This window comes from Perissodus microlepis, chromosome 18 (genome assembly GCF_051167445.1).
Source record: "Perissodus microlepis isolate ML-2025 ecotype Zambia chromosome 18, ASM5116744v1, whole genome shotgun sequence".
NCBI lineage: Eukaryota > Metazoa > Chordata > Actinopteri > Cichliformes > Cichlidae > Perissodus > Perissodus microlepis.
This window is the reverse complement of record NC_140478.1, coordinates 33,706,144-33,731,333: the sequence shown is the minus strand read 5'-3', so window position 1 is coordinate 33,731,333 and position 25,190 is coordinate 33,706,144. Positions and strand designations below refer to the sequence as shown.

At 47.0% G+C, this 25,190-nt stretch overlaps 1 protein-coding gene across 2 annotated transcripts; it reads right to left on the bottom strand.

Moving 5' to 3' along the window:
• Positions 1–32: 32 nt before the first annotated feature.
• On the bottom strand, positions 33–11,590 carry cyp7b1 (cytochrome P450, family 7, subfamily B, polypeptide 1). 2 transcript variants are annotated; one of them, XM_084912219.1, is made up of 7 exons: positions 10,755–11,577; positions 6,522–6,658; positions 3,774–4,370; positions 3,026–3,232; positions 2,769–2,947; positions 1,833–2,144; positions 33–1,737 (listed from the first exon to the last, which is right to left on the bottom strand). In XM_084912219.1, the coding sequence occupies exons 1-6, from the start codon at positions 10,835–10,837 to the stop codon at positions 1,851–1,853; spliced, it is 1,497 nt and encodes a 498-aa protein (XP_084768345.1). In that variant the 5' UTR covers positions 10,838–11,577; the 3' UTR covers positions 33–1,737; positions 1,833–1,850. The 2 variants fall into 2 exon arrangements, with proteins under 2 accessions (XP_084768345.1, XP_084768344.1); XM_084912218.1 differs by having other exon boundaries at positions 2,769–3,232; positions 10,755–11,590.
• Between the last annotated feature and the right edge of the window lie 13,600 nt (positions 11,591–25,190).

Genomic DNA, 25,190 nt, shown 5'->3' with positions numbered 1-25,190 from the left:
GCGGCTCAGGTTACATAACACCACGCGACACAGCACGTTACATTTTATTTTAATAATAAAAGACCAAAATCACCTGAAATACATCAAAATACACATGTACAGGTATTACTGTGGAGTATCAGGCCCTCTGTACACTGGCACAAAGTATCTCGTCCACAGGCTGCAGTAAAGGGACGGCTCACCCCCAAATCAAATCAACGCATTTTAGAGTAATTAGTGCAAAGAAAATAGTTCCTGAATGAAACACTTGTTAAAAGCTCGGTGTCGGTGCATCTCCTCACATCTCCTCACATCCCCCTGAGGGAAGAGCAGTCAGACCTACAATACACCTGATTTTGAGGTGAACTGCTCCTTTAACGGCGCCCTGCAGGTCCTCGCACAGTTCATCCACAGGTGGTTCAGTTTCACATTAAATCTGTCAGCTGGTTCACTGTGCACGTCACACCACAGATCTGAAACATCATTTTCCACCTGCAGTCTGACGTGCTCAGCGTGTTGACACTAGGTGGCGCTACAGGAACAGCCTCACTGTCCAGGAAGTCTGGTGCAGGGTTATCATCGGGTGTTTTTACACGCGCCTCAGAGGGCCACGCCACCGCTCTGACTAAGAGCGTGCCGTTAATGGCTGACCTTGTTACATGCAGGTGGCACTGACTCGCTGCACCCTGTGGGACAAACCGGTATTAACCTGAGGACAGCTAACACAGGAGGGTCCAACTCCAGGCCTCGAGGGCCGGTGTCCTGCAGATCTCACCCTGGGTCAGCACACCTGAATCACATGATTAGTTCATCACCAGGCCTCTGGAGACCTTCAAGACATGTAAGGAGGTCGTCATTTAGCCTGCAGGACGCCGGCCCTCGAGGCCTGGAGTCGGACACCCCTGATCTGACAAGTTTACTTCTCAGTCTGCTGACAGCTTTAGGCTACGTCCACACGTACACGGGTATTTTTGAAAACTGAGATTTTCCGTTCTCGTTTAAAAAATAAAAAAAATCCCGTCCACAGGTAGACGCAAAAATGAAGGAAAACGTTGCTAGGAACATGCCAAAGCAACAGGTGGCGATATATTCCTAACCGTGTAGAAATGTTGGCCAATCAGAAGCCTAGAAGCCTGGGTGGGAAAGAGTAAACAAAGACGGGGCACAGAAGCAGAACCGAGTGCTGTTTGTGGAGGGACAGCAACTGTGTGTGTGTAAGCATGTAAACACTGCAGAGAGTAAAATTAACAGTATTTTGTCAAAGTCCGCCATTGTAGAAATTCTCAATCTAACGGTGCTAACAGCCGACTCTAAAGTACGCTGTGGACGCTTGTGTTTACGGAAAGCTAAGCTAACCGCGGCCGGACTTACTACACAGTGTGGACTGTTCCTTTAACTTTGAGAGCTGCAGTGTTAATATGAAAGCATGCAAATGCAACACTGTTTACCTGAAGCTCCTGGCTCATACAGGATTTACACCCCAGTGCTACATAAAGGTACATACTGGCAAACAGAACCGAGGCACAGAAAACAAGGACAATAACGAAGGTGCAAAAATACGTAGTAATTACTTTCGGTCTTCTTTTAAAACTGACGAAGCTTTAAGGCAAAAAATCAGACAGGCTGGAAGCTTCAACCTGTCCAACGTCTCCACAGCCGTTCATGTGCAGCACGTCTGGTTCTTTCTGGTCTCTCACTGTCCAGGCTGTGCGCAGAAGTGCACGCCGTGAGGTCGACGCTCACAGGGAACCAGGACGACTGAAAATGAAGCAGAAATTAGAAAAATCTGAGCAGAACGTGATCGAGAATTCTACGAACACCAGGTTGGATATGCCCGTGCAGAGGAACCTCACCTGCTGGTGGGGTCCCCGTTAGACAGGCCGCAGCCTGTAGCGGAAGCGGACATCTTCAGCTGGTAGCATGACTCCCAGGCCGGCTCTGCTGAGGTCCAAGGTGGCTTTGCTCTGGCCCTCCTCCAACTCCAGGTCCAAGTAAAGCAGGATCACGGACAGGAACTGTTTGATCTCATTGATTGCGAAGAAACGTCCGGGACACTTGGTGGCACCTGAGCCGAAAGGCATGAGGTAATGCTTGAGCTTCTGGCCACGCTTGTAGAAGCTGGTCTTCTTCTGGCCGTTCTGCACGTAGCGGTCGAACCGGAACGTCTGACGGCACAGAGAGAAGAACGACAGCGTGACGAACAACAGTCAAACGTGGCATCCCTTCACTTCAAATGACTGTTACAGCTTCGGCTATAAGCCCTGAGAGGAAGAAACCACCGACTTAATAAACCTGGGCTCAGATGGAGCCCTGCCACAGAATGATGACCTTTCACCCCGTCACTCCTGGGACAGGCTGAGGTGCTGATAAGCTGGAAAGCAGAAGAAAAATGGATGGAGGATGGAGTTCGACTAAAATGCCAACAGATGGCAGTATTGTTCCCTGTGCTGCTTTAATAACCCATCATTTCCCCCAACAGCAGATAATCAGTCTGTGTGGATTTCAAAGGTTTCCAGACTTTCCTCTTAATTTGGAGTTGATCACATGACTGGATGAAAACACCTTAAAGTTACACAAAAACCAGAACTGTCATTCTGCAGGGATTCAAGGCTTCAGGGGTAACAGTCCCTCTGAATACAAACGCAAAGACAGAAATGCCACGCTGTCATTTGGATTTTTTAAAGTCTCACCTTAAGGCACTGAAGGCAGGCATGTAATCAGTTCAAAACAACAAACGCATGTATTAAGGTGCACTGAGTCCTTTTAAGTTGAAAAGTGGTCCAGCTTACCTCTGGGTCCTCGTAGATCTCGGGGTCCAGGTGCATAGCCTGAGGGTACAGGGCAATGATGTCTCCCTTTCTGACGGCCGCCGAGCGCTCGGCATCCAGACGGAGACTGAAGTCCTCCTGAGCCACCCGGATGTTCATGGAGGCCGAGCACAGGCGGAGGCTCTCCTCAATGGCGCTCTCTGTGGAGAAAGTCGGGTCAATGATCTTCAGGTTCACATCTCTAAGTGTACGAATGCAGAATCTCTGTGTGCACGTACCCATGTAGAGAAGTTTCTCCAGGTGCGCTGGGGTCAGCGTCACATCCTTATCTCTGCTGAATTCCACTCCGCTGAGTCTCAGGACGTCCTCGAGCTCCCGACGGACGAACTGCAGCGCCTCAGGGTGACTCACCAGGTAATACATGACCCAGAAAATAGCAGGAACCGTGTTCCCCAGAGACGCCCACAGGATGGCAAAGTGATGAGCTGAAAGTCAGCAGGATGCAGAATGTCATCCACAAAAAGCTTCCACGTAGCATTTAAACTCAGGTCAGAAAAACAATTACTGTCAATATTGTGGGCTGTGGAGCTGCCAGTGGTACTGGTACACTGCACAGGGGATGGAAGAAAGGCCTAAATCCATCAGGAGCTGCAAACACATAAAGCAGGCTGACATTACGCTTCTGCAACAGCCTCCACCAAACCCCCGTTAAGTATTTGGGACTATGCTTAAAAGCAGAGTCAGTTCAATTTAAATGAACTCTACCATTAAATAAATATCATCATATAGAGCCAAAACTTGGTAGAAGCTTGATGATGGAAACCAAAAGCATTTGGTCAAGGTGGGATTTGCTGAGGGACATTTATTAGAAGAGTTCAAAGAAGTGATTCAAAACTTGAAATGACCAAGACAAGTTCACGCCCACGATGGGTGGATGTTGACCTCTGACCGCAGCTGCACATGAGCCACTCGAGGTCTGGGCTGTAGGACAGCAGAAACATGTTTGCACAGCAGCTAATTATCTACCTGCTTTGTCGAAATCCCTCAGCGTGTCGTACTGCTCAAACATCTCGAATCGTGTCCTGACGAACTCTGAAGAATGTGACCAGCAAGACATCTGGTGCGGCAGGAAGTAGTTGATGAGCCTCTCGCGGATCGCCTTAGTCCGTCCCAGCAGCCAGATGGGTATCTCAGCGATGAGGAGCGGAAACATCTTGTCAAACTTGATGAAGTCCGTCTCCAGGACGCTCATCCCGCTGTGGCGGCTGGCGGATGGCGGCTTGCCGTACATGGTGAGAAAGGTCGCCTCGAACATGATCGAGTTGCAGAACTTGTGCATGTAGGCGGTCTTCCAGCTGCTCTCCTGGTCCAGGTAGTCCTGACGAAATACCAGCATCAGGTTACCCATCATGCTCTCTGTCAGGGGCGTGAGGTTATCCCCTTGGAGGAGAATGAAGCCGCGTGTGATCTGCTCCTTCAGGCCGGGGAACTTGCTAGTAACAGGTGGATAGCCAAAGGCAACTGATGCCACCCTGTCGGAGAACTCGTGAAAGTCCAGCTGCCGGCCTTGTTTGATGATGTTGGGATACAGTAAAGGATCCATGATGAAGGTCATGTATTTACCTGTATTTATAAAAGATGCAAACCGTATCAGGTGTTTAATCTCAGACTGGAGCTTTTTAAGATAAAAGGTCAGCATGTCTAAGATCAGCTGGAAAGATCAGTGGTCCTGAAGAGAAACAGCTGGAGCCGACTGATCACTTTGAGCATGTGCGTGCATATATACACAAGACAGTATTCTCCTTCCTGTATATACGCTCTATCTTCTAGTACAACAGGTGCTCAAAGAGCAGTGGGAAGAAGTAACGTAGCTCAGCTCAGGCATGCAGCTTCTTCCTGAGTGTACGTAATATGTTCTGTTATCATGCTGCCTCGGCCCATCACTGCATTAAAACGTCTTTATACACCGATTTAACCCAAACACAGACTCACAAAAACCGTTCCCAGACGTTCTCACCACGAGCACTTTAAAATCCCCCATCTCTGTGGTCCAAAGGATCTTAAATATCAACTGGTAATAGATTACTTTGAGCGCTAAACATTATCTAACTCTAACACCAACTAACAAAGCCCTGAAGTTTTAATTATTTTGACTGTAAAAATAAGACATTTGTATGATGAAAATACCCAACTGTGTCCTGAAAAGATAATTTTGTGTGTTTTTATCATTATTTCCTCACAGCTCGAGACTAAAACGTCTGCAGAGACAGTTATAATCTTTAATTTGGTCATGACTACGTGTCTGATATTATCAATCCTAAGAGTTTATTCTGCTTTACTATTTCAACTTTTTCATTTTCTACTTGTGTCTGCGTCCCATCATTCACCTTAATTCTGTCTTATTCATTATCTACATTATTGATAAGTTCCTCAGAATCATTCCCAGAAAAAACACATTAGTATCACAAGTAAATAATATAAAGTTTGACTATTTAGAAACCTTGAACATGACATTAATATGTATAATGACCCGGGAACAGCGCACAGCTTCACTGGCTCGTGGTCACTCAGGTGATTGGGTATAGAAGGAGTGTGTCAAGAGTAGGGCTGCCACAAACGATTATTTTGATAGTCGACTAGTCACCGATTATTTTTGCGATTAGTCGACTAATCAGATCATCATCCAATGTACAGCTTATTGCACCAGCAGCATCTGCTCTTATATAACTATCATTAGCTTACAGCTTTAAGTGTTTACGGTGCTAACTAAAAATAAAGACAAGATGATAGTTTATTAAATTTTAATGAAATTTGCAGATTGTCTCAGTGAAGTTTAATAAACTCCTTGCTATCTAAAATATAACAGGACACCGGAGTAAATTCTCGAGCATCTCACACTTCTGATAATCAGCTGTCTGCTTGACGTTTATTCAGCTGTGTAAAAACTATAATTTTAATCTCAGCCAAACCGATTTACTCAGGAACAAATAAAATACTAAAAAAAAAGCCAAACAATAACATTTAAGTTATCTAAGTGACTCATATATCATGTTTAACCTGAGTAGCGAAAGACGGCGGTGGGTTTGAAAACGATTTGCCGGGAGTCCGGTGTTCTCAGCGGCTCTAGTGAGCCTTGCCCCCGGCTAGCTATCGAGCTAGTGGGTAACAGACGTCTCCGGAAACGTCGGAGCGCTTTTGAAAATATGTGGTGTCTTGATAAACTGAGCAGATATTTGAGGTTTACACAGCTACATTCTCGCCTGAAAATATGTTAAACGTTTATTTTGTGACCCAGAAAGAATAATAAGAGTAATATTAAAACTAACTAGCTGCCGCCATTGTTGTAAACTGAGCTGGGCTGCGCTATGAATTGTGGGGGACAGCTTCTTCTTCTTCTTCTTCTTTGGTGTTTAACAGCAGCTGGCATCCTTGTACATGCAGTGCTGCCATCTTCTGTTTCAGTCTGTTATTACACTCTTAAATCCTACTACTTATTCCTGCGTCTTTTGTGATCTTACAAAGCTTCAAACGACGCGTCGACTATTAAATCAGTCGTAATCGTAGCAGCCCTAGTCAAAAGCAAAGATGGACACAGGCTCACCCTGTCACCTGCTCCGTAATAATCTGTGCGTCACACTTGTATAATTTACAGGATTTTGATTTTTATGAATGACTGAAGTGCAGCCCTGGACTGTTTTAACGAGTTTGTGCTGCTAACGTGCAGACAGGCCGTCTCTCTTTAATGGGGCTGGTAGGGACGCTGGAAATACCAACCTGCTATCTGGACCGTAAACACATCTCCAAACTTCCTCTTATGTTCTTTCAGAAATTTGTGGGCATCTTTCCCAAACTCCAGAGCTTTTCCAATGAAAGGAATCCAGGCTTTTATTAAAGGGGGCTCGTCTTCTCGTCTGCAAGCGACACAAGAGAAACCACATTATTTCACCTCTGTGACTTTGACATCAAACAGTTTATCTGGCGTCACACAGCGTGCCTGATCTGAACTTTGAATCCTCCTGTGGACGGAGGCTCAGGTGTTCCTGTTCACTGAGACTGTGAAACTGTAATAAAGAGTAACCTCAGGCAGAAAAACACTCCCTCCTATAAACACACACCTTCAGAGTCTGCTGCTGATTATTAAACAGACGTCTGCCTGCTGTGAGCTTCGGGACCTGTTTTTTGTGGGCTCACTGCTGTTCGGTCAGCTCACATGTAAACTTGCTTTTAAACAGTGAATCAGTCAGTGCAGTTTGTTTTAATGCAAGGAGCCTAACATGCTGCATCAGCCCGTGTGTGCACTGTGCCCGATTCCCTGGACTAATGGCCGTAATCCAGAGCAGTCCGGCGTTTACCCAGAGCTCTGCCGTGGTACAGATGTCTCCTGCTTCTGTCTTCCTCCGTTAATGGAAGCCCGAATGTCGTGAAGGCATTTCTCAGGAAACACGAAAACGCGTCCGGCCCAGTCACAATCTGAGCTCGACTTCCTGACCCAACATCAACAGTGGGTTTAAGCGCCGAGTCTCCACTTTGATCCGAGTTACAAACCCTAAACGAGCTGCGAGTACAGAAAGCCAGAAACACTCCACCCAGCTGCAAGTTTGGACAGAAAGGTTCAGTTTGATAACACAGCAAGAAACAAACTATCAGAGGCTCACTCACAACGAGCATCACATTTACACGGTTCATGCCTCAACAAGACTCCGATGTTATGCGTAATTAGCAAACAGGGAACGAAACCCTGAATTACCGAGGGATGAGGACACAGAGTGGCTTCAGCTCTCTGCCAGCGTTTGCAGCCTGATCACCTCAAAGCAGTCGTCGGTCACAGTGATGCTCTGTGTTCACACTACTGATGGACTCGTGTACACAAACAAGCACACACAACGTGACCCCAGAGAAGTGCAACACAATCACAGCATTTCTGAAAGCGATGCAAAGTGAGGCCTTTCTCTCCGAGCTGCTCCCTCCAGGAGTCGCATCTTCTGTCCCAGCGTCCTCCTCTGTCACTGCATGTCCTCCTTCCCTACGTCCACAAACCCGAGGCCTTCCTTCACTCATTACTACATTTACATCTCTGTCTTAATCACCTTCACCTGACCACGGTGACTTCGGGTAAAAAGGACGCACACAAAGGCAGAAAGTAACGAGATGTAAAGAGATGTCTTTAAACGTAACCAAGAAGTGGAACTAAGACTCTGCACGACTCCCACGGGCCGTGAGAGGAATCGTGACTCCGGGGGAAACAAAGAGAAACGCGGCCCTGCCGGGTCCGAGCTGAAGAGCGCCTCACTGCCTCGAGAAAACAACTTGTACAAAGGACCGAGCAGCAGGGTCATTACTGCGCTGCATTCATGTGCAGCGGCTGGAAACGTTCCTCCCTTTAACCAATCTGAGGTTCTCGCTGTGAGTTTCCTCCTGAGCTGCGCTCGGTGTTCCCCTGCACTTCCAGTCTTTGTGCCTCACACTGAGAGGAACTTCCTCCTGGGAGCAAAAGGTCACGGGACACCCTGGAGGCGGCCCAGTTCTCTTCAAACACAGACAGGAAGCCTTTCATTGGGGCCAGACAGCCAGACATCGCAGACACGATCAGTTAATCTGCTCTCATTACGTCATCTGAATACAAAACAACTTTATTCATATCACACATTTAAAACCAAAGGTAAACTAAAATGCTTCACAACAAGGTTAAAACACAACAGATATCTGAATCAGACCAGAGAACCGGGTGTGAGTCTCTCCCGGTAGCTGGTTGGGTGTAAAGTACTAACGTGTGCACTAACGTGCGGGCCAAACCTAATGAAGCCGTGTCTGCACACGCTCAAACATCAGCCTCCCACCTCCACTCACTCAGTCACTCCCTGCGTGCCTTTCTATCCCACGCTGTGCCACGTGACCACACTGTCCGTCTCATCCAGGTGAAACCGCACGGCTCATAAGCCGGGTTACTGATATTTCAGAGACACCGAGTGTCCGCTGTGAGACGCCGAGCGTGTCAGAGACCAAGACGTGGAGGCGATCGGCGCTCTGAGAACGACCGCGGGGACAAAGAGTTCAAGAATGCAAGACAGAAATATTTGGAACATCCCACCAGATGGACATCAGCGCTCCCACTCAGCTGTGGGAATCCAGCATAAGGATCCAGAACCAGGACAGAGCTGAACGGAGCGTGCAGTCTGAGGAGGCACTGTCCTGGAACAGCAGAGAGTTTGAAGCCTGAGCGTTTAAATCCTTACAGTCGTTCGAAATGCTCGGAAACTCTGGATGTGCAACCACAAATCTGCTGCGAGAAGAAAGAAACCAGAGAAATCTGCCTTCAGAGTTTCTGGAGGACGGCGCTGGCCTGTCGATGCTTCATGATTATCAGGGTTAGCCGCTCGCTTCAAACGCCGAGTGAACGACGTCACTCGTGAGCCGAGGGCGTCTTCAAACACCCCACACTGTTCTGGAGTCAGCTTCACACCAGGCGCATCAATCAGATGCTCCTCAAATGATTCGGTGCCGACCAAATTCATCCAAACATGGCTCAGATATCTCACCTGTCCCACCTGCAAAAGCATTCGTCTATACTGCGCTGGAGCCGAGGACAAGCCGAAGGGAAGGCAGCCGTTCACAAAATGTGTGATAAAGGCTGCGAGTGGTGTGCTGCGGTCCTCCATGATGGTCCGCCTTGCACCAGCGCTGAGAACCATGCACTCCTGCTCAGGACGCTGAGCACGTGTTGAACAGGAGGGATGGGATGACGGTCACGCTGCGTCAGAGACGGGGTGCATCCCATTTCATTCTCATCTTTGGAAAAAGCAGCCGTCTCACCTGCTGATCTGGGGTCAGCTGAAACAGGTGGCTCCCATAAATCACGGCTCCCGTACTCGCCGTACGCTCCTTCCCTCCAGCGGCAGGAGTCGACTTACGCCGGTTTTAACCAGTGATCGCCGTCTACAGGGCAAACAGCTGTAACTCGCCGCAGTCGCCCGGCGCGGCGCGAAGGATGAGGGTGATGTCATGGTTCCTGCCATTAGTAACTGGGATGACCACCCTGGACCGATTTCCCCTCTGCAGGGTGATGACGGTTTGCCCCTCTGGTAATTCTGACACGTCCTCACGCGGCACTCTGCACACCCTCACTGCAGGAGTTTTGCAGCCCTCGGGTTTCTCCACCTCAGCTGATTGTTTTGCTCTTCTGTGGTTCATTAACTTTCACTGATTTGCTGCCTGTATTTTTCTTTTGCATCGATCGTCTCTCTGATCTGCTTCACTCATCTTATCGATGAGTCTGTCACCCGAGGATCATCGAGATGAAGCTCGATACCCAAAAGCTCAGTGCTGACAGTCCTTCTGCACGAGTTCTGGGCTGTTCATCAGACCCAGAGTCTCCCGAGGGGAGCAGAAGCCTCTCCTTCAGCTGCAGTTGTCCTGAGGAGGAGGTTTTGAGGAGATTCGCGGCTGACCAGCCTGCGATACTGGGGTAGGGGCAGGTCACGATCTATCTGAAGCTGCCTCGAAGACTCAAACTAAGACTTCAGCGCAGCTTCTGTAACGTCTCTGTGATGCACCGGGTCTGTGCGTGAGTCGGAGCTTCTCCCCACTTTGACCTCTGGTCGTCTCTCACTCAGTGACCTCATCCTCCATCTCTTTGTTTCCTTTCGTGTGCGTGTTGATCTTCTTCCACTTCCTGTGGCAGCATCGATCTGAACACACTTCTATCATGTGCCGAGTCTGTAACGGGATAACGAGCACTTCCGTCCCGCAGTGACCCCAGGCTACCCCACCCTTTGCTTCGCTGCTGGGAAACATTACAGCCGGACTAGCAGTGAACGTGACCCGGGTCAAAACTACAGAATAAACACGAAAACAACATTCATGAAAAATGTTACAATACCGATAATCATCGACACGTTTCAGAGCCAATCAGGAGCTCCGCGCGCAACAACTTTTCTCATCAACACAGACACGAAAGATCAGAACCGAGCCGAGCCGCGCCGGGCCGGACAGAGATGCGGGAGGACTCACCTCGTCCTGCCGCGCAGGACCAGCAGGAGCAGCGGAAGCAGCGGGAGGAGCAGGCCGAGCACCAGCAGCAGCAGCGGGGACATGATCCTGCCTCTGTCCGGGACTCACACCGGAGCTCTACTCTGCGGGAGCGCGCGCACACACACATATATACACGCACATCACCGGAAGCTTTCAAAATAAAACACACCAACTTCAGTTTGTTTTTATTGATCATATGGATGCCACATGTGACACACAGAATACAAAGTTATAATAACAAAGATAAAAACGAGGCCACGAAGACTCAAATCTCCTTCACTGAGTGCGTGTTCTTCGTGGATGTGGGGTTGGAGTGGAGGCTCGCTGTCAGCTGGGACAGTTGCAGTCCACGCCTGTGAAAACGGAGACCACCAACACTGTTAGGGACCGTGAAAAGAACTCAGGCAGCTTTCTCTCTAATCACATCACAGTGTCTAATGAAGGGATGAAGGCAGATCAGGTGATCGGGGGTGTTTCCTTTCATGAGACCAAAATATACCTGACCTAATAAATAAGTCTGGGAAGTAAAACGAGTTCCATGGCTGTCACAGGATAACACTGCAGTGCACTGTCTTGTGTGTGTCTGAAAACTGGCTTTCGTGAAGTGATGCTTCTCAGCCGGTGAAAGCGCCACAGTATTACTGATGATCGGTAACAGTCAAAGAAGTTCCTGTAAAATTAGCTGAAGTGCAATAAGAATACTTGTGACATAAAAACCAAAAACAATCATTTTAAGTGTTCTGTGACTCTGTGTGCTGGGGCAGGGCAGACTGTAACAGGAAGCAGGCCGAGCCAATTGAAACCAGATATCTGGAGGTACATTCATGGCTTTTCTGTCTCTGTATGAAGCACTGCCGTGTACCTGAGAAAACTCCGCTTCTCCTGAAAGCCTAGGAAACAAGCACTGCAAACAGCCGAGTGTGTGTGTGTGTGTGTGTGTGTTGTGCTGACATGAAAACTATTATCTAGGAACAGGAAGGAGACAGAACAGGAGCTGAGGCGCTGCTCTGGTTCTGCAGCGTGAGATAATGTGTAAGTGTAAACCTGCTCAGTGCACATTCACAGAGTCAAAGTCCACTCACAGAGGAAGCAGCGAGTCCCTGCTGTGTACCTTCTGCATGCCAGACACGCTGAGCTGTGCTCCACCCGCCAGCGGAGAAGAACAAAGGCCACGACTTCATGAAACTGCTGCATCGAGTATCAACAGGAGGACGTGTTTTTCAGGGCACAAAAGAGAGACTGCAGTTTGGTGAAAGAGCCTCTGTAATATCTCTGATCTCAGATGACGTAGCTTTACAAATCATGGCTCTTACACCTGTGTTTGCACAGGTAAATGTGTTTTAGATGAGTCCAGCGTGCAAAGGCAGCAGAGTGTGCTCTGTCCCCTCCCTGTATATGCAGGAGAAACCGGTCAGATGACCTGTGAGCACAGCTCCATAATTCAATTAAAGGGAAGTTGCAGAAGTCCAAAATCTCCTCAGCTGGAGACAAAAATTACATTTATTCCCCAAAATCAAGTTTTGAGCTCTACAGACTGAGAAATTCTGACATTAGAGAGAAACCACCAATCAGACGATGCACAACGAACACTTAGAGAAGAATTTCCTTTTAACAGGAAGAACTTTGTTGAAACATGTCTCTGCAGTGAACTTTGCCGCTGGGATTCGTTCACAGATTTCACCTGTTGACTCTAAATCTGGACACTGTTCCCTGTTTTTTAGTTTGGAGCGTCTCAGTATTGGACAGCCTGGATGACCGAACAGGTTTCAGCTTTTAAGTCTGTGAAGCCAAACTGAAGGCAGGCTTTTGTTCCTCCTGAACTGATGCCCGACGATCACTCCAGAAGGAAACTGAATCAGGAGCAGAGCTCTGAGGCTGAATGTCTCTGAACATCCACTTTAGACGTTCTCATCTCGACTGTTTCCCTCCAAGTCTGTCAGCGACGAGTGTGGGAAAGAAATCATCTCAATATGAAAGTGAAGGAATCCCAGCGTGATGGGTGACCAATGCTGGCTTGTGTAAAGAGACATTTCTCAAACATTTCTGAGACTCTGACAGAAACATGCTTTAACGTGTCTCTGGTATCAGCGGCTGATGTGTTTGGAGATTGGCCGCTCCTCTTTACAGATCAGGAACTTTGCCACCTGAAATAAAAACATTGACCGATCACTGAAACAGCTGTTCTTAAACGTTTCTGTTATTATCGTTTTATTTTCTTTGATCTTTTGTCGTCTAACCAGGGTCAGGTCTGTAAATGAGCCGTGGCCAGAAGCAGCACATGTTTCAAATCAAATCAAATCAAAATTTATTTATATAGCACATATTAAAACAACAGTGTTGACCATAGTACTTCACAGTCAATAAAAACATGAGACAGTTAAAACAAACAATAAAAGAAGACAACAAACAATAGGTAACAACGCAACAAGCTAAAAAAGCCAACTAGACAGAATCAAAAGCCAAAGTAAAAAAATAAGTTTTAAGACGTAATTTAAAAGACTGGTTCACAGCTGCTTCACAACAGATCCAGAATATGTCTGTTAAGTTACAGCACGTCAGCGATGACCTGCAGAAACACACAGTGCCAGCGTGGGCGCACGGACTCAGCCCTCGGCTCGCCGGGCCTCTGGGCTTCGCTGTGGAAAGTAAGTAATTTTTCATGTTTGTGGAGGATCAGGTTCACGCTGTGATTGTCTGACCTGATTCTGCTGAGTGAAAGTGTGCGAGCAGGGGATTGAGTTCAGTGCACGTGTATGTGCAGCCAACAGCCTGCAGTGTTAGAGGGATGACCCCTGTGGACCGACACGAGGCGACAGCAGGAAGGAAAAACTCCCTTCCAACAGGAAGTTAAGAACCCGGATCAGGGTTGGGATGTGAGAAAGGAGAGCATAAGGAAAGAGGACGTTTCCTCCTGTGCCATCAATGTGCAGGAAGTTACAGCTGTTCAGCCTTCAAAATAAAAGCCCAAATACTCTTAGCAACAGTTTTCAATTTGTTCTGTTATTTTTGAAACAGAAACGTTTGTATGGAGGTCAGAAGGAGTTTAATGTGTAGCCAGTGCTTTGTGCTGCATTTTTCTGAAGACTGTATATAAAAGATGGACATAACCACGACACAACATTCCTTGATGTTAGGATTTGTTGGAGAGCGACCTCCCAGATGTTTTTCTGTGAAACATCCTCCCTCTGGGTTCATCGCATACTTAATCTGGAACATTAAGTGATGTCAGGACACACTTCATTTCACTCCTGTTGACTTGAGCTCTTGTTTGGTTAGAATCAGGCGTTAAAGTGAATGTTAAGGACTTCCCCGAGAGATCTGAAACATCTGAAAGCTTCAGGAACTATTTCAAGTTTGTCTCCTGCCCAAAATCTGGAGCTGATTTCTGTGTGTGTTGGGGATGCTTTGTGCTCCTGTGATAGACTGAATATGAAGCATCTTCTATTCTTTCTTTCTGAAACCGTTACGCTCAGAGGCGGGCTGAGGTCTCCAGTTGGAGCCTCATCAGGCGTTTGATGGTTTATTGAGATGCGTTAAACGTCGTGGGGCTGGATCTCTGTCAGGACTCACTTTTGGTGGCGCTGTCACTTGGTGTTCGCTCGCTCTGCGGTAGAGTATCACTTCCTGTTCCTGCTCAAACACAGTGGTGTTTCTGAGTAGCTTATTTGCTTAGCAATTTAATTAACAACTTTTAAATACATTCTTCTTTCATAGTATAATCTTCACGTGCTTCATCCAAAGCACACTTTCTGTGTACTCACTACCTAATTTATAGCCAAAGTATTCACTCACTGTCTCTGTACTGTTTCGCTAGCTTAGCTTAGCTCGTAGCCGACTCGTTAGCACCATGGCTACTTCACCTGTCCCTCCTGCACTTTCTTGCTCATTGTGTCAGATGTTTAGTTACTCCTCAGCCTCCTTTAGCAGTAATGATATCTGTAACAAATGTAGCATATTTGCAGCTCTGGAGGCCAGGATTACTGAATTGGAGACTTGGCATCGCACCCTTCATTCACCCGTACCTAGCCAGGCCCCTGTAGCTGGTGCAGCCGAAGATAGTGTAGGCCCCGCTAGCTGTTCCCCGGCAGACCCCAAGCAGCTGGGGAAAGAGGGCGGCTGGGTCACGGTGAGGAGGAAGCATAGTCCTAAACAGAAGCCCCAGGTACACCACCAACCCGTTCATGTGTCTAACCGTTTTTCCCCACTCGGTGACACACCCGCCGGGGGTCAAACTCTGGTAATTGCTGATTCTGTTCTCAGACATGTGAAGCTAGAGACACCGGCAACCATAGTCAATTGTCTTCCAGGGGCCAGAGCAGGCGACATTGAAGGAAATTTAAAACTGCTGGCTAAGGGTAAACGTAAATTCAGTAAAATCATAATTCACGTCGGCAGTAATGACACCCGGTTACGCCAATCGGAGGTCACTAAAATCAATATTGAATCGATGTGCAACTTTGCTAAAACAATGTCGGACTCTGTAGTTTTCTCTGGTCCCCTCCCCAATCAGACCAGGAGTGACATGTTTAGCCGCATGTTCTCCTTAAATTGCTGGCTGTCTGAGTGGTGTCCCAGAAACGATGTGGGCTTCATAGATAATTGGCAAACCTTCTGGAGGAAACCTGGTCTTGTTAGGAGAGACGGCATCCATCCCACTTTGGATGGAGCAGCTCTCATTTCTAGAAATATGGACAAATTTATTAAACCCCCCAAAATATGACTATCCAGAGTTGGGACCAGGAAGCAGAGTTGCAGTCTTACACGCCTCTCTGCAGCTTCTCTCCTCCTGCTACCCCCCAAAAACCCATCTCCATAGAGACTGTGTCAGCTCCCAAAAAGACAAAAAACAAACTAAAAACCAGCAACAAACAACTTAAACATAAACAATTACAAAGAAAGAACAGTACAGTATCCACATCTGAACCAAAGAGTAAAACAGTGAAATGTGGATTATTAAATATTAGGTCTCTCTCCTCCAAGTCTCTGTTAGTACATGACTTAATAATTGATCAACAAATTGATTTACTCTGCCTTACAGAAACCTGGTTGCAGCAGGATGATTATGTTAGTTTAAATGAATCAACACCCCCGAGTCATTCTAACTACCAGAAACCTCGAAGCACAGGCCGAGGGGGAGGTGTGGCAGCAATTTTTCACACCAGCCTATTAATTAATGAAAGACCAAGACAGACTTTTAATTCATTTGAAAGCCTGATGCTTAACATTGTCCACCCCAGCTGTGAAACTCAGAAACCAGTCTTACTTGTTATCATCTATCGTCCACCTGGGCCTTACACAGAGTTTCTGTCTGATTTCTCAGACTTTATATCTAATTTAGTTCTGAGCTCAAATAAAATAATTATTGTGGGTGATTTTAACATCCATGTAGATGCTAAAAATGACAGCCTCAACATGGCATTTAGTCTGTCATTAGACTCAATCGGCTTCTCTCAAAATGTAAAAGAACCCACCCACCACTTTAATCACACTCTAGATCTTGTTTTAACATATGGCATAGAAACTGAACATTTAACAGTGTTTCCTGAAAACCCTCTCCTGTCTGATCATTTCCTGATAACATTTACATTTACAATAATTGATTACACAGCGGTGGAGAGTAGATTTTATCAAAGTAGATGTCTTTCTGAAAGCGCTGTAACTAAGTTTAAGAATATAATCCACCCACTGTTATCATCTTCAATGCCCTGTACCAACACAGAGCAGAGCAGCTATCTGAACGCTACCCCAACAGAGGTCGATTATCTTGTTAATAATTTCACCTCCTCACTACGTACGACTCTGGATACTGTAGCTGCTGTGAAAACTAAGGTCTCTAATCAGAAGTACCTGACTCCGTGGTATAATTTTCAAACACGTACCCTAAAGCAGATGACTCGTAATCTGGAGAGGAAATGGCGTGTCACAAATTTAGAGGATCATCATTTAGCCTGGAGAAATAGTTTGCTGCTTTATAAGAAAGGCCTCCGCAAAGCCAGAACATCTTACTATTCATCACTGATTGAAGAAAATAAGAACAACCCCAGGTTTCTCTTCAGCTCTGTAGCCAGGCTGACAAACAGTCAGAGCTCTGTTGAGCCAACCATCCCTTTAACGTTAACTAGTAATGACTTCATGAACTTCTTCACAAATAACATTTTTATCATTAGAGAAAAAATTACCAGTAATCATCCCACAGATGTAATATTATCTACAGCTACTCTTAGTACCATTGATGTTAAGTTAGACTCTTTTTCTCCAATTGATCTTTCTGAGTTAACTTCAATAATTACTTCCTCCAAACCATCAACGTGTCTTTTAGACCCCATTCCTACAAAACTGCTCAAAGAAGTCCTGCCATTAATTAATGCTTCAATCTTAAATATGATCAACCTATCTCTAATAATCAGCTATGTACCACAGGCCTTCAAGCTGGCTGTAGTTAAACCTTTACTCAAAAAGCATCTCTAGACCCAGCAGTCTTAGCTAATTATAGGCCAATCTCCAACCTTCCTTTCATATCAAAAATCCTTGAAAGAGTAGTTGTCAAACAGCTAACAGATCATCTGCAGAGGAATGGTTTATTTGAAGAGTTTCAGTCAGGTTTCAGAGCTCATCACAGCACAGAAACAGCTTTAGTGAAGGTTACAAATGATCTTCTTATGGCCTCTGACAGTGGACTCATCTCTGTGCTTGTCCTGCTAGACCTCAGTGCAGCGTTCGATACTGTCGACCATAATATCCTATTAGAGCGATTAGAACATGCTGTAGGTATTACAGGTACTGTGCTGCAGTGGTTTGTATCATATCTATCTAATAGACTCCAATTTGTGCATGTAAATGGAGAGTCCTCTTCACACACTGAGGTTAATTATGGAGTTCCACAGGGTTCAGTGCTAGGACCAATTCTGTTTACATTATACATGCTTCCCTTAGGCAGCATCATTAGAAGACATAGCATACATTTTCACTGCTATGCAGATGACACCCAGCTCTATCTGTCCATGAAGCCAGATAACACACACCAATGAGTTAAACTGCAGGAATGTCTTAAAGACATAAAGACCTGGATGGCCGCTAACTTTCTGCTTCTTAATTCAGATCAAACTGAGGTTATTGTACTCGGCCCTGAAAATCTTAGAAATATGGTATCTAACCAGATTCATACTCTGGATGGCATTACCTTGGCCTCCAGTAACGCTGTGAGGAACCTTGGAGTCATTTTTGACCAGGACATGTCCTTCAACGCACATATTAAACAAATATGTAAGACTGCTTTCTTCCATTTGCGCAACATCTCTAAAATTAGAAATATCCTGTCTCAGAGTGATGCTGAAAAACTAGTTCATGCATTTATTACTTCCAGGCTGGACGACTGTAATTCATTATTATCAGGATGTCCAAAAAACTCACTGAAAAGCCTTCAGCTAATCCAAAATGCTGCAGCAAGAGTACTGACAGGGACTAGAAAGAGAGAGCATATTTCTCCTGTTTTGGCTTCCCTTCATTGGCTTCCTGTTAAGTCCAGAATTGAATTCAAAATCCTGCTCCTCACATACAAGGTCTTAAATAATCAGGCCCCATCTGATCTTAATGACCTTGTAGTACCATATCACCGTATTAGAGCACTTCGCTCTCGCTCTGCAGGCCTACTTGTTGTTCCTAGAGTATTTAAAAGTAGAATGGGAGGCAGAGCCTTCAGTTTTCAGGCCCCTCTTCTGTGGAACCAGCTTCCAGTTTGGATTCGGGAGACAGAAACTATCTCTACTTTCAAGATTAGGCTTAAAACTTTCCTTTTTGCTAAAGCATATAGTTAGGGCTGGACCAGGTGACCCTGAATCCTCCCTTAGTTATGCTGCAATGGACGTAGGCTGCCGGGGGATTCCCATGATGCATTGAGTTTTTCCTTTCCAGTCACCTTTCTCACTCACTATGTATTAATAGACCTCTCTGCATTGAATCATATCTGTTATTAATCTCTGTCTCTCTTCCACATCATGTCTTTTATCCTGTCTTCCTTCTCTCACCCCAACTGGTCGCAGCAGATGGCCCCGCCCCTCCCTGAGCCTGGTTCTGCCGGAGGTTTCTTCCTGTTAAAAGGGAGTTTTTCCTTCCCACTGTCGCCAAAGTGCTTGCTCATAGGGGGTCATATGATTGTTGGGTTTTTCTCTGTATCTATGAAGCGCCTTGAGGCGACTTTTGTTGTGATTTGGCGCTATATAAATAAAATTGAATTGAATTGAATTGAATAGATGCAGGACTTCAGCTCTCTGCTTGACCAACAGTGTGAGAAAAAAACTCGGTGAGCTTGAACATCAAATCTGATGTAATCCGAGCATTCCCGCAGGAGGCCGGCTCTTGTTGGGAAAGCAGCCGTCTGGTTCTCATTAACGGCTCCGAGCTTCACGTAGACTTCCACAAAATTTGATTACACTGAAAAGACGTCACTGATGTCTTCGTGTGGCTCTCAGCACAGTCATTGTTAACTACGTGAGGACGATGAATCATGACACTGTGTCAGGAAATGAATGAGGATCCAATTGCAGGCACTCATTGAGATACGAATGTGGTTTATTGTAGAACAAAGGTGGAAATGGCAAAACGGAACAAAACTAATCTGTACTGAGACAAACTAAACTATTGAACAGCAAACATACACACAAAGGTACATGCTGGCGACAGCAGGGAAACCACACAGTAGACACACAGACAGCCCAACAACTACAACAACAGAAGACACGGCTTAAATACACTCAGAGAACACAGGGACATTACACTCAGGTGGGGAACACAGCTGCAAGTAATTGACAAGACGAGACAAGGAAGGCAAACTGAACACACTCACATAAGACACGGACTTTCACAATAAAACAGGAAACAAGAAACCATCACACAAGGACGCAGACTCGACACTGAGAGGCAGATAGAATATAACACATGGAACTCAAACTATGCTAAACATGAGACACAACCGAAGAACAAATCCTTAAACACAAAAACCAGAAACAGAACCAGCAGAGCACACGAGTATCAGAAAACAAAGCAAAACATAAGAAACGACCCAGAACCGTGACACTGTCACAGGAAGCTGCTGCTCAGGTTCTCGGCTGGAACGAGTCTTTGATGAGTCAGCGTTTGCTCGGCGTCACAGACTTTCAGGCTGAAGGCTTAAAGTCAACACAGTCCTGTGAATAAAGAAGTCTGTGTGACTGTACGCTCGATCGGAGCTCGAACGCTCAGAGGAGGAAACTGGATGATTAAACACCCGCGTCCGTTACTCTCACATCCTCCCTCTGACCTGTCAATACTTTAGCCCCACCCTGCAGTACTGTGCAAAAGTCTCGCGCCACTCCTCATTTTAAAAAAGGAGCCAGACAGTGCTCTTCATCAGCAGTTGGCTCCATTTTCACAGCAGCTTTTTGTTTATTAGGCCATTAACTCTGACCTGAGGTTCAAGCAAAGAAAGGGGGTCAGTGTGGCTGTAGCACAGGCGGCAGAGCAGGTATCTGCCAATCAGAAGGTTGGTAGCTCAATTCCTGGGATATGTGAATCCTCGAATGTCCGAAAACACTCAAGCACAGATGAAGAAGTGCTCGTGTGAATGAGGCATAAAGTGATAAAAACCAGTTCATTTACCAAAACACCTTTTGATTTATAAAGGAAAACTTTATCTTCATGGTTTCATTTAACCTAAACGTCCAGCATGTTTCAGCACACAGGCTTTCATCAGGGAGGACACAGTCCAAGGACACACTGAAGCTTTTCTAGCACCAGCAGCAAACCTCCACCAGTAAAGCTCCACCAGTAAAGCTCCAGCAGCAAACCTCCACCAGTAAACCTCCACCAGCAAACCTCCACCAGTAAAGCTCCACCAGTAAAGCACCAGCAGCAAACCTCCACCAGTAAAGCTCCACCAGTAAAGCTCCACCAGTTAAGCTCCACCAGTAAAAACTCCACCAGTAAAGCTCCACCAGTAAAGCTCCACCAGTAAAGCACCAGCAGCAAACCTCCACCAGTAAACCTCCACCAGCAAACCTCCACCAGTAAAGCTCCACCAGTAAAGCACCAGCAGCAAACCTCCACCAGTAAAGCTCCACCAGTAAAGCTCCACCAGTTAAGCTCCACCAGTAAAAACTCCACCAGTAAAGCTCCACCAGTAAAGCACCAGCAGCAAACCTCCACCAGTAAAGCTCCACCAGTAAAGCTCCACCAGTAAAGCTCCACCAGTAAAAACTCCACCAGTAAAGCTCCACCAGTAAAGCACCAGCAGCAAACCTCCACCAGTAAAGCTCCACCAGTTAAGCTCCACCAGTAAAAACTCCACCAGTAAAGCTCCACCAGTAAAGCTCCACCAGTAAAGCACCAGCAGCAAACCTCCACCAGTAAACCTCCACCAGCAAACCTCCACCAGTAAAGCTCCACCAGTAAAGCACCAGCAGCAAACCTCCACCAGTAAAGCTCCACCAGTAAAGCTCCACCAGTTAAGCTCCACCAGTAAAAACTCCACCAGTAAAGCTCCACCAGTAAAGCACCAGCAGCAAACCTCCACCAGTAAAGCTCCACCAGTAAAGCTCCACCAGTAAAAACTCCACCAGTAAAGCTCCACCAGTAAACCTCCATCAACAGTGACCACCATCAATAACCTGGACAGACACAAAGGCCCAAAAGAGGACACATTTGCCAGACTCAGTCCCAGTCAGGTAAAGACCTGCAGCGGCAGCAGCAGCCACGCAGAAACAGTTTAATCTAACTCCTCACGTCAGATGTTTAGAGGCCTGTCATTTATAAATCCCCAAAACTTTCCTTTGGTCAGAGGAACAGGATGTCTGCAGTGTGAAAGTGCAGGTAGAGCTTAGCTGTGGGATAATTAATGCTACCTGTGCGTATGGCATATTTGTGTTCTGCTCACTGATCCTACAGCCGTCTTTTTGTTCTGCCCGTTGTGCAGCTGGGACTCTCCAACCTCTAGGAAGGGAACGGGAACTGAAATAAGGGGTTATGGGTTATGACCACGATCTGCAGAAGAGCATCTCTGAGCCTTGAAGCAGACGGGCTACAGCAGCAGGAGACCACGTCAGTGTCACTGCTGTCAGTGAGAACAGGAACCTGAGGCTACAGCTCACACAGACTCGCAAAACTGGACAACACAAGGTGGGAAAGCGCTTCCTGGTCTGAGGAGCCTCGGATGGCCTGTTTCAGTGTTCAGGCTGCTGCTGATTGGAGTTTCTTCTGAAGCTCGAATTAAACAGGACGGTGAGTTCACTGCACTCAGAGAAATATTTGTAAATACAGCTGATAAACTTTCACAATAACTGCAGCAGCTGGTCCCGCAGTCAGCGTGTTAGTCTCTCCCTCACAGTGAATGCTGCCCATAAACCCATCAGGAGCTGAGTTCATTGTTTACGATGGGACCGCTGGATAACAGCTGCATGTTTATTTGAATGTGCAGGTGAGACTGCAGGAGATACTGTTCTCTGCTGTTCTCAGAGGACGACACGCTCACTGAAGGGAAAGCAAACGCAGTCAGTGCAGCAGCAGCAGCACGCAGAGGTTTGCACGCTGCTGTTAAAAACAGAGATTTCCAAATGAGCATTCCCACTTCCCGGAAGTGTGAATGCCGTGACACGGTGAACACTTCAGCTGAGTGGAAATATCCCACAAAAGTCTCTCTGCAGGCTCGTGTCAGGGTGAGCAGTGAGATTATTTTAGGACAGTAAGAGGAGCGTGTTGTGTGCTGCAGAACATTCAGTGCTGGCTGACAAGCCTTAAAATGCATTCAGATTGCTGATGGACGCGGTTCAGAAAGAGTCGAGTTCAACCAGCCAAAGACACCAGGACGGCGACCCTCGCCGATCCTCTCGCCTGCTGCTGCTGCGTCTGTGCCTCTGAGCTCCGAGCCGTCCACAGCATGTGTGGTGTTTACGATTGTGTAACTCTGTGTTTTTGGACGCAGCACGGCCGGGCCTCACACCTCGCTGTGGAGGAACGGCCTCCTCTGCGTGAACTGCAGTAACCTTTCAGCAGCACCAACAACAGCAGCTTTTCTTTTTCTGCACAGAGCTTAACAAAAGCCTCCTCTCAGCGGAGGAGTCAAAGCCGCATTGAGCCAGAACACTCAGAGAAGCCGCCGCCCCTCTCTGAGCCCACTGCAGGCGGCGGCGACGACCTGCAGGCAGAGACGTGTCGACTCGTCTCATTTACCTCTTCTCACTTTTGGATCCTTCTTACATTTGGAGCACAGCAAACCAACCCCACGCCTCACACCAGTACTGGGCCCACAGTGGGCTCTGCTCCCTCATTCACTGAGCTGATTTTTCCTGACATTCCCCCCGGCGTTCATGCCTCCTCCCACACCCTAAGCAGGGATCTTTGCTTCGGTGAGACAAGTCATCACTAATCAGAATGAAAGGAAAAACCAAAATGTTCGCACCAAACAGGTTATTCTGATTCAGAAATCTGGCCTGAAAACATTCCCTTCCTTCCTTTTCTCCTTTCATGGAGGTTTTGGATCAGTCCTTCCTCTGCCTCACATCTGATATTGTAATAAGACCTGTTCTGTGTTTCATCGTCTGCACAGCAGACATGCTTCCCTGTTATTGCCTGATTATAAACCATGTGCCAGCAAACATGCCCGTGCAGGCCCACAGATGGCAGGACAAGGCCACACCGATCCCACAGAGGACCCAGGTGGGTGTGCCCACACTGCCCCACAGCAGCTTTGCTCCTCTGGGTCCTTATTCATGTTTTCTGTGGGAAAGCCCTGCATGGGCATGTTTTCCAGGTGACTGGCCCACAGCAGGTGTGGAAACAGGAACAGTGACTAACTCAGGCAGACTTTGGTGTTTCTGAATCGTGACCACAGAAAATCACATTGTGAAATCTGTGAATCCTGAAACGGTGGAGTGGAGAAGATCGGCCCACTCACATCTTCACAGGTATATTCAAGCCGGTCGGCCGTCCTCCCGGTGCCACAGAAACCCTCAGTCAGCTCAGGCAATGACCTTCGACCTGTAGCACTTAAATCCTTTATAAGGTAGAGACTGATCGAGGATCACATCACCTCAGCTCTTCAATCGGCTCCACGAGGATGCTTTATCCACCGAGGATGCTTTATCCACCGAGGATGCTTTATCCACCGAGGATGCTTTATCCACCGCACCTAAACAGCTAGAGGACGTTTGTCAGCTCAGCATTTAACACCACATCTCCCAGCAGCTGGTAAACAGACGGGGCCCACTCAGGATGAAGCCACCCCTTCAAAACTGGATCCTTGACTTCCTGACAAGCACACCTCAGTTTGTGCGGGACACAGGGACTCCACTTCCTGCCATTGAGGATGTCCACAAGAAGAGATGTCTACGCAGAGCACGCATCATTCTCAGGGACGCCTCTCATCCTGCCAATAAACTCTTCCAGCTCCGCCCCTCCGGGAGGCGCTACAGGACCCTTCAGACTAAAACCAGCAGGTTTAGGAAGATCTTCTTCCCCACAGCTGTCACCCTACTGAACTCAGTCCCCCACTGAACCTTTCCATCCACACCCCCCTATCCCTCCCAGTGACCATGATGTCATTCATTCTCAACATTCACCACACGCTCACATTGGTTACTGCTACAGTTTTAGGACACTGACAGAGTCTCTGTTACACTGCCCACACTGTTATAGTCCAGAGAGCCACGCTGCCACTGATGCAGACTCACAGCACTCTGTAGATGTTCACCTCACTGCGACATCTGTATATATGTAACACATCTGTATATCCTGTATAACAATATAAACATCTGTATACTTATTTGTACACATCTGTTCCCACCTTCTATACGACCCTTATGTATATATAATCTGCTCCTACTGCACTTCTGATTGGATGCCAGCTGTATTACGTTAAACTGTACTTATACATGTGTAATGACAACAGAGTTGACTCCTCCTCCTGAGCGCCGGGCCGCCTCAGGGCTGGGTGTTGAGCCCTTAAACGTTCAATGTTTGGTACAAATCACATCATGAAGTACAGACGCACAACAGCATCTGCTTTTTAAGGAGGCACACCTGAGTCCTCAGCACGTTCTACAGACGCAACACTGACGGTGCTGACGGGCAGCATCTGTGCGCGTGCGCCCCGAGGAGAGCGGTGAGGTCGCTGAGAGGACCAGTGGGGCCACAGCGTCCTCTGTTGAGAGCCCGACCACGACCTGCTCTCACAGGAAACCTCTTTCCAACCGCCATCAGACTGCTGAACGAAGCAGCGGCCACTCTCGAGATTACTACACAATCAGTCAACAAAACGTTTCAGTGCGATCATAATTTATCCGTTTGGATATTTACCACTGTGTTTATTACATTTGAGGCTTGTGTGTGTTTTTGTGTGAGCAGTGCTGAGTGACAACACAACGAATCTGAAACATCAAACAGCGAGCG

What these genes read in the sequence shown, in the direction of transcription:
- cyp7b1 (XM_084912218.1), bottom strand. Translation starts at nt 10,837, where the DNA reads ATGTCCCCGCTGCTGCTGCTGGTGCTCGGCCTGCTCCTCCCGCTGCTT. An exon ending in GTTTACGGTCCAGATAGCAG is followed by an intron (nt 4,371 to 6,521) that starts GTTGGTATTTCC and finishes TTATAAATACAG; the next exon opens with GTAAATACATGACCTTCATC. An exon ending in GAGGGATTTCGACAAAGCAG is followed by an intron (nt 3,233 to 3,773) that starts GTAGATAATTAG and finishes GCTGACTTTCAG; the next exon opens with CTCATCACTTTGCCATCCTG.